General features: G+C 39.2%; 2 protein-coding genes and 1 long non-coding RNA gene across 17 annotated transcripts in view; 2 read left to right on the plus strand and 1 right to left on the minus strand.

Annotated features, from left to right (window-relative positions):
* Positions 1 to 5,365, plus strand: part of acap3b (ArfGAP with coiled-coil, ankyrin repeat and PH domains 3b) — a 163,670-nt gene extending 158,305 nt beyond the window's left edge. For 7 of the 13 annotated variants that reach the window (XM_046075897.1, XM_046075894.1, XM_046075896.1 and 4 more), the window contains 2 exons: positions 510 to 571; positions 3,782 to 4,897. In XM_046075897.1, coding sequence (XP_045931853.1) covers positions 510 to 571; positions 3,782 to 3,918 — 199 coding nt within the window. In that variant the 3' untranslated portion in view covers positions 3,919 to 4,897. Of the gene's footprint in view, positions 1 to 509; positions 3,182 to 3,781 lie in introns of those variants that run through there. The other 6 variants (XM_046075899.1, XM_046075900.1, XM_046075907.1 and 3 more) reach the window with 3 other exon arrangements.
* Positions 1,841 to 6,465, minus strand: LOC123987225. Its single transcript, XR_006829066.1, has 2 exons — positions 6,157 to 6,465; positions 1,841 to 2,125 (listed from the first exon to the last, which is right to left on the minus strand). It is a non-coding gene; the product is annotated as an uncharacterized LOC123987225 (long non-coding RNA).
* ube2j2 (ubiquitin-conjugating enzyme E2, J2 (UBC6 homolog, yeast)) overlaps positions 5,501 to 11,423 on the plus strand; it is an 11,027-nt gene continuing 5,104 nt past the window's right edge. Inside the window, exons 1-3 of one of the 3 annotated variants that reach the window (XM_046075912.1) lie at positions 5,501 to 5,637; positions 5,789 to 5,961; positions 8,022 to 8,152. In XM_046075912.1, the coding sequence (XP_045931868.1) occupies positions 8,022 to 8,152 (131 nt within the window). In that variant the 5' untranslated portion in view covers positions 5,501 to 5,637; positions 5,789 to 5,961. Of the gene's footprint in view, positions 5,638 to 5,788; positions 5,962 to 6,083; positions 6,219 to 8,021; positions 8,153 to 11,423 lie in introns of those variants that run through there. The other 2 variants (XM_046075911.1, XM_046075913.1) reach the window with 2 other exon arrangements.

Genomic DNA, 11,423 nt, shown 5'->3' on the forward strand with positions numbered 1-11,423 from the left:
AATAGTAGTTGATCCATTCTTTCAATAGGTAAGCTGCCCCATACACCACCAAATGCATTAATTTAAGATATTTGGGACAGAGTTGTAAGATTAATTCCATGAAATGGAAATCTGATCATCTGTTTTTTTTAAATATTTTAAATAATATAATGTGTTTGAAAGCTCTGGAAAAGGCTTATTTGGTCAAACTACTGTCCATTGCTCACTGCTTAAATATCTGAATGTTGTTTAATAGGACAGAATTATTTTTTCTATATGAAAGCAGATGGTGAATTGTCTGAATTGTAACCCTGATTGTTGTCTTTACTTTCTCCTCCCCTCCCCTTACTTCCTACCCACTGTGGATCTTCCCCCTTTGCCACTCCTTACCGCCCCATCACATTTCTATTCTCACTGTCTTTCACTCCGTGTATATCTTTTCTCACCTGCCTTTCGTCCTCTTATTATCCTTCCACACATGTCCCCTTTCATTTCTCCCTCCACCTCTGTCTTTTTCTTCTCTCTTGCAGACTGCGCCTAGCGCGGATGAATGAGGAGATGCGAGAGGCGGAGGCTCCGTTGGGTCAACCAGGTCAATACCACAGCAGCAGCCCCACTGAGCAGCAGTATAGAAAGTGCATCCAGGAATTCATCTGCCTCACCATAGACGAATGCTAGTGGTCCCTTTATTTATTTATATATATATATATATATATATATATATATATAAATATACCTAGCTTATGATGAAGAAGCTTGGGGTGTCTGAGGATAGAGGAGCGTACCACTTGCTCATTATGGGGGTGCCTTGTGTTGTAGGGAGACCCCTGATGGACCTTTTTAACTCTACTAACACTACAGTCACCATCTACATTTTTCATCACCACTACGTTTCTGCTTGCCATTACTCGGAACCACCCATGCTATGCTAGCTACATGACACACAGTAAAATGACATGTGGTTTTTGGTGTTTTGCTAACAGGGTTGTCCTCTAACTTATCATAACGTGGTGTGAGCCCTTGTGTGAGGGTGTGTGGGTTGCCTAACAGCTCTTCGCTGCATTAACCCCCTTACACATTATATCTCTCCCGACCATCTATGACCATCCAACTTACCCATCTCTTCTTAATCGGAGATGTAAATATACGTATTTAGAAGTTGTATGGGTAATCTTTAAACTATGTGCTGTGGCATGAGGTGAAAAAAATGGTATTTGTTCCATTACTAAAAGAAAAAGAGTAACTGACAAGCTACAGTGGAGGTGGGCAGGGTAATTTACTGTGTATAAAGAGGTGTCAGGAAGGGACATTTAATGTAAAACTGTGACAAAATTACTCAAGGGCTTGTGGAAAAGAGACCTCTTGCCTGCGTTGTAAGATACTTTGTGAGTGAGTGAGTGAGTGAGTGAGGAGAGTAAATGAGTGCATGTGTCAAAGAATACTGAGAAACCTAGTTAAATCATGATATGATACATAATGTTTTAATGTAAAGGAGAAAAAAAAAGATTCTGCACTTTTCCCACCTACAGTATTATATTTTTGTTTATTTTCATTCAGTCAGCTTTTACATTGTTCTTGTCTAGTCCAGTCTATTGTCCATCTCTCTATTGTCTATTTTATTCCTTTCTTTGTATTTTTGTTTTATCTCCACAAGAGGACCAGTGCAATGCATTCTTGGATGCAGTTTACTTCTGCATTTCTGTTATTGATTGTCATTTTAATCTGAAAGCATTACTTGGACTTTTTGACAGGAAGTATTTAGATTACATCATGTAATAGCACTCATAAAAGACATGTTGCTTTAATTTTCCCTTTGGAAAGGCCTTAAATTGCTATGAGTAAGATTACTGATACTCAAACACACCACTGGAAGAGATTTTATTAGTTTATCTATGGAACTTGGAGTTACAATGTACCATTGTTTTAAAATTAGTTGCAGTCATTCGTTGTTCACTAGTGAGGATGAGAACTCGTCAAGTTGTGAAGGTGAAGTGCAGACAAAGCCGGAGCAGAAAGTCTTGTAGTGCAATGAGCGAGTGTATAAAGCTGGATTTATGGCTCGTCCTTCCATCCATTGCCTTTCCCAGTGCAAAGGGGAATCATGGCGCCTCCATGTTGTTGTAAATACTCATCCATGTTACAGTGTCTGTGGTGAGATAAAGGAGCACATTTCTTTACGTGTTTACACACTTGTGGGGTCAAAGGACGTATATATCTGGCTTCCCTCACTGGTCAATGCTTACAATGTTCTCTGCATGCTTTGCCAGAGTCATTAGTGGGAGGTTCAACATCGTTTGCGTTCTGAGCATGATAAAATATTTTTCAATGGTTTGATCACGTCGTGCAGTGCAGTCCTGTGAAATGAGCATGCACCACCATGACCCCTCTGGTGTTTCTTACTTTTTGCACCTCTGTGCCATTCTTCCATCCATGGACCAAATCTGTGGTGACTTCTTCATTCCTGTCTTTTTTTGTTTGTTTGTTTGTTTTCACAAAAGCTTAGTAACAGTGATTTTAGTTATTGTTTGTATCTTGTGGTTTATTTTCCTCTGCCAAAGACTTTTTAAAGGGAAAGTGTCTGACATTGTTGTATGATATCACCGTTTTTTTTGTTTTTTAAACTGAAACTGTTCAGAGTAGGTACAGCATAGTCTTGACATGCTTTGTGAAGTGACAGAGTGGTAGAAACACTGTTGGTGTACTCACCTGCTCAAAAGAGGTTATAGAAATGTGACAGACCTGAGAGATTTTGATATGGCAGGTTATATTCTGCAATAGTTCAATGTACTGCAAGTAGAACCAGTCTAGGGGGTGATGTGATGCTACTGTGACCAAACTGTTAAGGGCCCTAGCCCTAGCTGAAGTATTAAATGTTGTGTCCATTGTGTGTATTGACATAGGAGTGGTTAAAGGTGCTGTTCAAAGCAAACATGCTGTAAATAGTACACTTGTGTATTTTAACTTGATGCCAGCTGCCTGCTTCTCAGCATTCAATCACAGATCCCGACTGTCTGATCTGTTTTATGTATCTCTTTCAAAAAGCAACCTGTCAGACCAAACTGACTCGGAGGCGTTCTTCTGTCCACTGACATTTGGATATCTTTGGAATACTTTCTTCCTTGTCTTTAGAAGCACTGAGTGGGGGGAAAAAAAAGAAAAACAAAATGCATACAATAAAACTGAGAATCTCTTGATGAACTAACCCTGCTTCCTGCTTGTTGCTCTCATTTCTGTTTCCTGTCTCATCTTTTGTGCATTAACATTCTCTCAACATTGCAGCAATATATTTTATATAATATATTTTTATATAAGAAAAAATAGTGTCTGTAAATGATGAATTGATAAAATGGGTGTTTTAATTTGAAGAAATAGAGCTGCTGTATGTCGAAACATTGTCAGATTTTGGGAGAATGCTTTTGTTTTTTTACAATGTGGTAACAAACGTTTGGGTAGCACTTGGCTTATTCAAAGCAATACTATGGTTTCCTCCATTATACTAAATATAAAGGAAACGTACACATGGACATCTCCATACTGCCAGGTCAACATCAACACATTATTTAAAGATCACTTTAGTGGTTTGGGTCTGCTGTTTTTTCAGATAGCGCCTCAGTTTCTAGAATGCAGCAGCAACACTGTGCCTTGAATAATTCAGTGTCTCCAGTGTGTTATGTGATCTCACAAGTATTACACCATCACTGAAAAATGTCCTCACATGCCAGAAGTGTCTTAATTCCTCTCTCACATGTCCACTTTAGGAAATAAGCGGCTGACTGACATATCATTGCTTCTGTTACCACAGGGGTTGCCACGGGCAGCAGGAGCGTTAAACCCAAGGATGTCCGGGATAGAGTGAGTGAAGCATCCTGGGCCGTCATACTAGGGGTTCAGTGTGATACTGTGATTCTTTCTACTCTGGTGGTTGTGGGTGATCTTTAAGGTGTCTGTCGCCCATTCTGTTGCGCGCACACACTTTTTGCAGCTGTCTGGACGTTTGGAATCATGGGGAGAAATTAGGCATTCAATGGTACACAAATCTTCAGTGGTGGAGTATTGAAAAAGATGTCTTGAGACCCAAGTTTAATGCAGCATTCACATACTTTTTGAAATATGTGGTTTATACTCCCAAAATGTTCAAACATCAAATGTTTAGTACAGTAAGTACCAAGCAGCAGAGAATGGGTAAGTATAATCCACTGCATATTATGAAATGTGAATTAGAATATAAAGCACACCAATCCAGGTATCATCACTTGGTTGTGGCTTGAAAATGAACAAAAGAGAGAAAAGGATCCCTGGGTGACGTAAGAGTGAACTGGCCAGGATGCTCACCATTCTTTCCCTGCAAGTTCCTGATTTCCTAACAGAGACCCCCATTTAGAAGTTTATAATAAATCAAAAATGTGCATAAGATCCAACTTAAGTTTCTGGTATCAAGTCATAAACGTATTTACTCATAAACAAAATATACATCACTTACAGTATCTTGAAGGAATAGGTGTCTATATACCACCAAGGTAGACTGAGGAGCTTTACTCAATCTTGAGGCTATGCTGTGGGGGTGTTGCTCTTTCATGCAGATGTTTATCATCTCTGTCTTTCTTCCTGAATAGTGACATGTGGGTTATTGGGGATTGCAGTATTTGCTGGTTTATTGCTTTTATGTCACGTCATTAAAAAGGCTTGCAGTGTTGCTCGCTGGTGTTAAAGGTAAGCAAAAACTAGCAGATTGGTCCCTGCAGTCTCCATGGTGCCCAGCCCAGTGGGACGAACCGCCATTTGACTTTAGTATCCCCCCATTGCAGGTGACATCTCCTGCATTGATGTCTTTCGCGAGTTTTCTCTCCTCGCGTCTCTCCAGCCCGAGAAGTTGAGGAGAAGGAGCATGCAGTTCAGCCACTGCAAGAAGCCAGAGTGACCACCTCTTCTTCTCAACACTTTTCAGTTACTTTGGATCAAGAGGGTAGCTTCCACATGCCATTAAAAATTACATTTTGATGCTAGGGAGTGAATGCTGCTGGCATGAGAAAATGCTCAAAACCTGCAGGAACTAGTTAAAGCTGTTTTATAGTAGGCTTGTAGCCTAATAGTTCTCAATTGCTGTTGTAAATGTTTGTTTAAAGTCAAGATAATAGACATAGGAAAGCTTCCTCCAGAACTACAGAAAACATTTTTCGAATGTTTCCACAGGATAAATCATACTCTCTATGATGAGTAAACTAAACTTGTTGTTGTTGTTGTTGTTGTTGTTTTAATCTAAACTAAATCAGTGAAGTACCTGTTTAATGTTTTGTATAATTTTATTTTGTCAACTGCAAATCTATGATGATATGATTTTCAAACTCTTGTGCAACTGGTGGCAGAAAAAAAAATAAAAACCATACAGTGAAAACGCCTTACGGGATGTTTTTGTGCATTTCAATTCAATTCAAATTAGCTTTATTGGCACGAACAATATTGCCAAAGCATCATACAAAATACACTAGTCAATCTGTTTTCTTTTAAACTCTGACAACACATACAGCAACAAGAATCTTAATGCAGCTTTGTGTAACAGCACTGATTGTTGTTGAAAAGGTGCAGAAACAGTAACACAGTATAGACACAGACGCCTTTGTAATGTGTCAGGTCTGTCTTGGTGCGGTACAGACTGCAAATGTAAGTATTTATATTATGATTATAAGGAATTTTATTCTAGGGCAGCTCACAATATTTATTAGATATTACTGGAGTTTTTGAAAGATTATAATTAGGAATAATACTCCAGATCAACTGGTGCCAGTAATGCGCTTTCTGTGGCATTTTTCAGCGGCTGTAACACAAATGAAGAAGAAGAACCGGAAGTGTCATTTTTCTCCTGCTGGCGATTGCTAAAGCTACGTTGGTGTCATCGTCTTATCGCTTTTGGGTTTGACAATAGAAATAACAGCCTTATTTCGTGTCCAGTCACGGATACCTGTTTTCACTGGGGTCTCTGGAGAGGTATGTATGTGCGTGTGTCAGTCATACACGCCCTCTAGTTAGTGCGAGAGGTGTGGGGGCCAGCTCTCCTCTCCTTAATAACTACTGTTTATGCTAACGCTAGGTGGCTAACCTAAACATAGCTGTGGCCTACGTTAGCAGTTGGTGGCTAACACAGTAACACAGGACTTCTCACCGGCTGCAAGTTAACGTTACCTGCTAGCTTGATCTCAGCCGCCGTGTCGACTTAGCCTGCCTGGACGGACAGTGTAGCCACGGTGGGATTAATAAAGCCACACATGATGTCATTCTGCAGTTTGATGTTGGTCTGCACTGTTTGTTTACAGTCGGCGGTTGAGTAACGTTGACTTAACGTTAACTCTCCGTTATCGAGCTAACATATCGATACGCTCAGTTAGCCTTGGCGTCAACATTAGCGTGGTTTCCAAAGTAGCGGATTAGCCTCAGCTAACACAAGTTGCGTAAACGCAAAGCGGCGTCTTATTTAATTGGAAGTGAAACTGACATAATTTCAACACTGTTACAGTTCGGCTACAGCTCATTAGCGTTGTATTGTCAGCTGTTAGCCACATGACAGCAGGCCAGTAGGCTGATTGGGAAGTTATCCTGTTTTCAATGGGCTGAGGTGGAAAGACGTGTTGTCCATATGTGTAGCAAAGTACAATCTCAAAATACCTCCCAAGTACCTTACTTTACGTGTTTCCATTTTAGGAGTAATAACGTTACTTGAACGCCACATTTTAAAATTGAAATGATGCACGTTACTTGGTAAGGCATGGAAAGTGTATTTGTACAGCACCATTCAAAAACAAGGCGATTAAAAGTGATTTACATAAGATAGCAAAATAAAATTAAGAATCACAAGGCAATGTTGCACAGACGTGTTAATTTAGTATTTTAAAATAATTTAATAAAATATAAGAATAAGCACTGGAGTAATACATAGCTAACGTTACAGTGCAGTTCCAGTTCCTGGAGAGATGGAAATAATCATACATCTTCAGTCCATCATTGATGCATTGCTGTAGTTTACATTACTCACCAGTAACCTAGTATGCCACTTGATTCTACAACTAGTTGAAACAATTACATGAATAAAAGGGTAGTCAAACAACAGATTTAATCAATCTCTGACATTTGTGATAAAACAACTTCTTGTATGTGAGATTGTGCTGCTTTTCTTTTTTTTTTGTGTGACTGTAGATTGACTGCTTTTGAGATTAATGGCGTTGGGTCAGACTCTGGGCAACAGCTCACAACTACTTATTGGTTGGTTCAGCAACAAACTTGTGCTCACGTCGAGTCTTCTGTAGTTCCTGTTACGCGTGTTTATCATATCTTAATATACTCATTTTACCTCCTTTTATTTTGTGTTGTATTGTACTTCTGTACTTTTCTTTTTCCCTTACTGTTTTAATGGTTTATTTCCAAAAAGCTCTTACAGGGATGAATGTTGTGAATTAGCATACATTTACATTAGAATAAAATATTGAAACCACTACACAACAAACCACTTCATTGATCAGTTAAAAGGCAAACCATATATCAGTCATCAGTCCAGCATTAAAATAAATGTTTCCCCAAAACTTCAGGGGTGCTACTCAATTAAAGCTTTCCACTGGCCGATGTCATACTATCACAATATGTTGTACACAATCATGGTTGACAATCCTGCCAACGTTGATGCATCATGATATCTGTGGAAGAAATTGGTAATCGATCATACTGTGTGCTGTATTTACTCTATACATTAAATGACATTTAACAACAGGATTTCATAGCTGAGACGAAGCACTGTTCATAGAGCCTGAGCCTATGTAAGACACACACAGCGTGAGCACCAACATGCCACCAGTCAAATGAACACAGTCATAAACTGGCAAAGCAGAACAGCTCCAGAGTTTAAATGTATGCAGTAAAGGAAGGCTAAAAATTAACCTAGGATTGCAATAAAATATGTCGTGATAATAGCACCACTGTGTATCAGTAACAAATTTCAACTAAGCAAATCAATACACACATTTCAGTATCTCCTTTTTCCATGTTGTCTAAATCCTCAGATGAACAACAACGGGAATAAGAGAGCTCCAACTACAGCCACTCAGCGCCTGAAGCAGGATTACCTCAGGATAAAGAAAGACCCTGTGCCTTACATCTGTGCAGAACCTCTCCCCTCCAACATCCTGGAATGGTAAGATCTCCATCCTTGCAAGGCACCCAGCCAAAAATCATCACCAAGGCTATGTTGTATTTCAGTGCTCTAACGCTGACTCTTTTTATGTGATCAGCACAGTTTAAACATCCAATAGTTTTGACACTTTTGTTAAATAGTCACTATGTCTCTTTTTTTCTCCTTTTGAATACTAAAAAACAGGTTAAATTCTTATAAAAACATACATTTAAGTTAACAAAACAAAAGTGTTTGCAATGCAACAAACAGCTTCTTCTTTTTTGTTCAGGATGAGATTAAACTACAGTGAACCTATGGGCTTCCAAGATAAACCTGAGGGTCCTAAGATGATTTAAATGAGGAATAGGAAAATGATATAAAGGAAAAAAATAAATGATATATATTTTCTTTCTGCATATTTGTCTTTGCTAAAATACTGGATACTAAAAGCTCCTTTTTAAATGGGTGCTTTACGCAAGTTACCTTAGGTTTTAGTTTATTTTCCCAGGTTTCAAGATGACTGTTTCAGACTATGAGCTGTGTCCACAGCATTGAGCAGTTGCATAAAACAATTCAACAGTAACATGTCTTTCCAGGTTTAGTGGTGACAGCACAATATATCGTTGGAGCATTGTTATTGCAATGTGCACTTGTACAATAGTCTCATCGCAGAACAATGCAATGTCAAGGAAGTCATATTAACTCAACCACCTGGACTTTTTTGCTGTTGATACAAAAGGAAAATTCAAGGTTCTCATTTTCCATGACTAATCTACAAGAGAAGTTTGTCTGATGTAACATCATTTACTCAGATTAATCCATGTATGGTTTGTTCTTTCATTATTTCATTTCAAAACCAAAACGGAAAACCAAAACACAGACTTACTAAAAAACTTTTCTGTTTTAAACCCATTACTGAAAACAAAGGAGCTGCGTTTTGTTCTATCTTTGACTGGTGTTGTATCCCTACAACCTGTTCTCTCTCCCGGACTCGTCACATATGGCGTGGTCGAGGCCTATTGGGGTCTGTTTGTAATGCACTGGGGATTGTTATAGCGTCGTAGGTCAACGCAGTGGGGGAAGCCCTGTAGCATCTGTCTGTGACAGTAAAGGCAGGTATATGATATTTAACAGAAAAGACCGAGTAAGAACATGGTTGGGGTGAATGGAGGGCCAGAACCCGCAGAACGGTGTCATATACAATGTGAAACAAAAAGTCAATATTACATATTTAAGCTTTTTATTTTATTTTATAGCCTATTGGCTAAAGCTATTTCTTAATTCGCATCTCATATCAACTATGGCGATTGTATGATTGTAGAAGTGAGCAGTATAGGCCTATTATAACCACATACGAAAAAAGAAATATGAGAATATACTTTGTTTTGCAAGATTGCGTCACGCTGGAGGAGCCACTCAAGCACTCCAATTCTCCTATTTCTAGATTAAGTACATTACCATCAAGGAAGCATTTTGTTTTGGGCTGACCTGAAGCAGCTGGTTACCTGAGCGATCTAAGAATACCCGAATATGTTTATCAAGGGTTTTTTCTCAAGGTTACGGGCAGGGTGCGAACTACGGGGGGAGCCAGGGGAGCTTTACACCTCTTAATAAGACATGAGCTCCCCTGAAAACATGATTTGTAATATTTTGGGGGGTCTTTAAAATATCGACAATATGGTATTTTTGCCATTCATTTCAAATTTTCTGTAGCCTATGATCATGGATCATGTGTAAATCAGTAGCGGGCTTCATCCAGCCAGAGGGATCGCCGACCGTCCGCAGCATACCAGGTCGCTCCTGCGACCTCCTCTCTCTCGTCCTGTACGCTCCAGCGCCTGCTCCCTCTCCGGCGGTAGACCTATGAGTTGTTTTGCCAATACAAACACCGCGCTGGACGGTCAGTGGTCGTTCCCTCTGGCTGGATGATGTCCGACGCTCCTAATCCATGTGTTCCTACAGCGGGAGGTTCTCCGCAGCGGTGCGCAACTTTCTAAGTTCTTCCATCTCCGAAAATAAAGGTCAGGACGAAACAGTGTAGCCGCTGAACAAAAATTACCCGAACCTTTTAATCTGTGTATGATTCGTTAATATACAGCTTGCCAAATTAACTAATAACAGTTCATGTTTGCTGTGTACCGTTGGATGTACTGACAACTATCAGTGAATTAATTTTAAACTGAAGAAATCTTAAAATCCGGAGGATTCTCAGGAAAGCGTTCCTGTTCCAGTTGCTAGTGAGTTACAAACTGAACGTTGAGCCAGTAGCAGCCTCCGGTACTGCAGCTATATAATATTGTCCGGTTTTTCCAACTAAAAACCCACTTATGTTGATGTTCAAGCTTATCTTAATTACATTTAATCAGGCACCGCCATCGCCCAAATGTATCTGCTGCTAGGTTTATCAAGTATAACACACAAAGTTAAACAAATCTGACTCATTAAATATCAAAATCAGTATTTTTCTGTTTTGGTTTTAAAACAGAAAAACAAAAACCGGTATCTGTTTTTTGTTTTCTGTTTATCCATTTTTGCTGATTTGGTTTTGAAACGAAATAATCAAAGAACGAACCATACACGGATTCCGATTTAAGGGTTCTTGGTTTGTTGCAGTTTGCACTCAAAAAAGTATTCACACTAAAAAGACATTTTTCAGCTGATTTATTTTTTGTTTCTATGCATTTTCACCTACCAAATCACCACAATAATTCTAGGATGCCTAATTATTTTTACATAGAGCAACTGACATCAATTCCTGTATTTTTTCATATCGCAATATATATTAGAGAAAAGAAAAATATTGCAATGTCAATATTTCCACTAATCGTTTAAGATGTACTTTTTCTTGGCGCCCACACCGTCTGTACCGGAATCCGCTGTGTAAGTCATGACTATGACATTACAACACAAACTTACGGCCCAACCAGACGGAGAACAATAACAACAAATGCACTTGTATACAATTACATTTGAGAATTGTAGCTTACTTTTGCTAGCCTTCAACTCAATAGTCATGATTTCAGTTAAATGCCAAAAGTTGCTGTTACTGTTACCTTGTTTGGTCTCCGCTCTGTGGACTTGATGCTAGACCGGGTGCTTTCAGATCATCCAGAGGTAATGGGGACATTGTTTCTGGAAAGACAGACGTGGGTGTTGACATTTTTAAAAGTAACCACAAGTGAAATTTTGGTGGCTAAAACTGCATGGCCAGACACCACTAGAGGTGGCGTGTTGGGGCTGTATTTTTAATATTTCCTCTTCCAGGTAAAATCATTATTCCAGAGTATCCATG

This window comes from Micropterus dolomieu, linkage group LG18, assembly GCF_021292245.1.
Source record: "Micropterus dolomieu isolate WLL.071019.BEF.003 ecotype Adirondacks linkage group LG18, ASM2129224v1, whole genome shotgun sequence".
NCBI lineage: Eukaryota > Metazoa > Chordata > Actinopteri > Centrarchiformes > Centrarchidae > Micropterus > Micropterus dolomieu.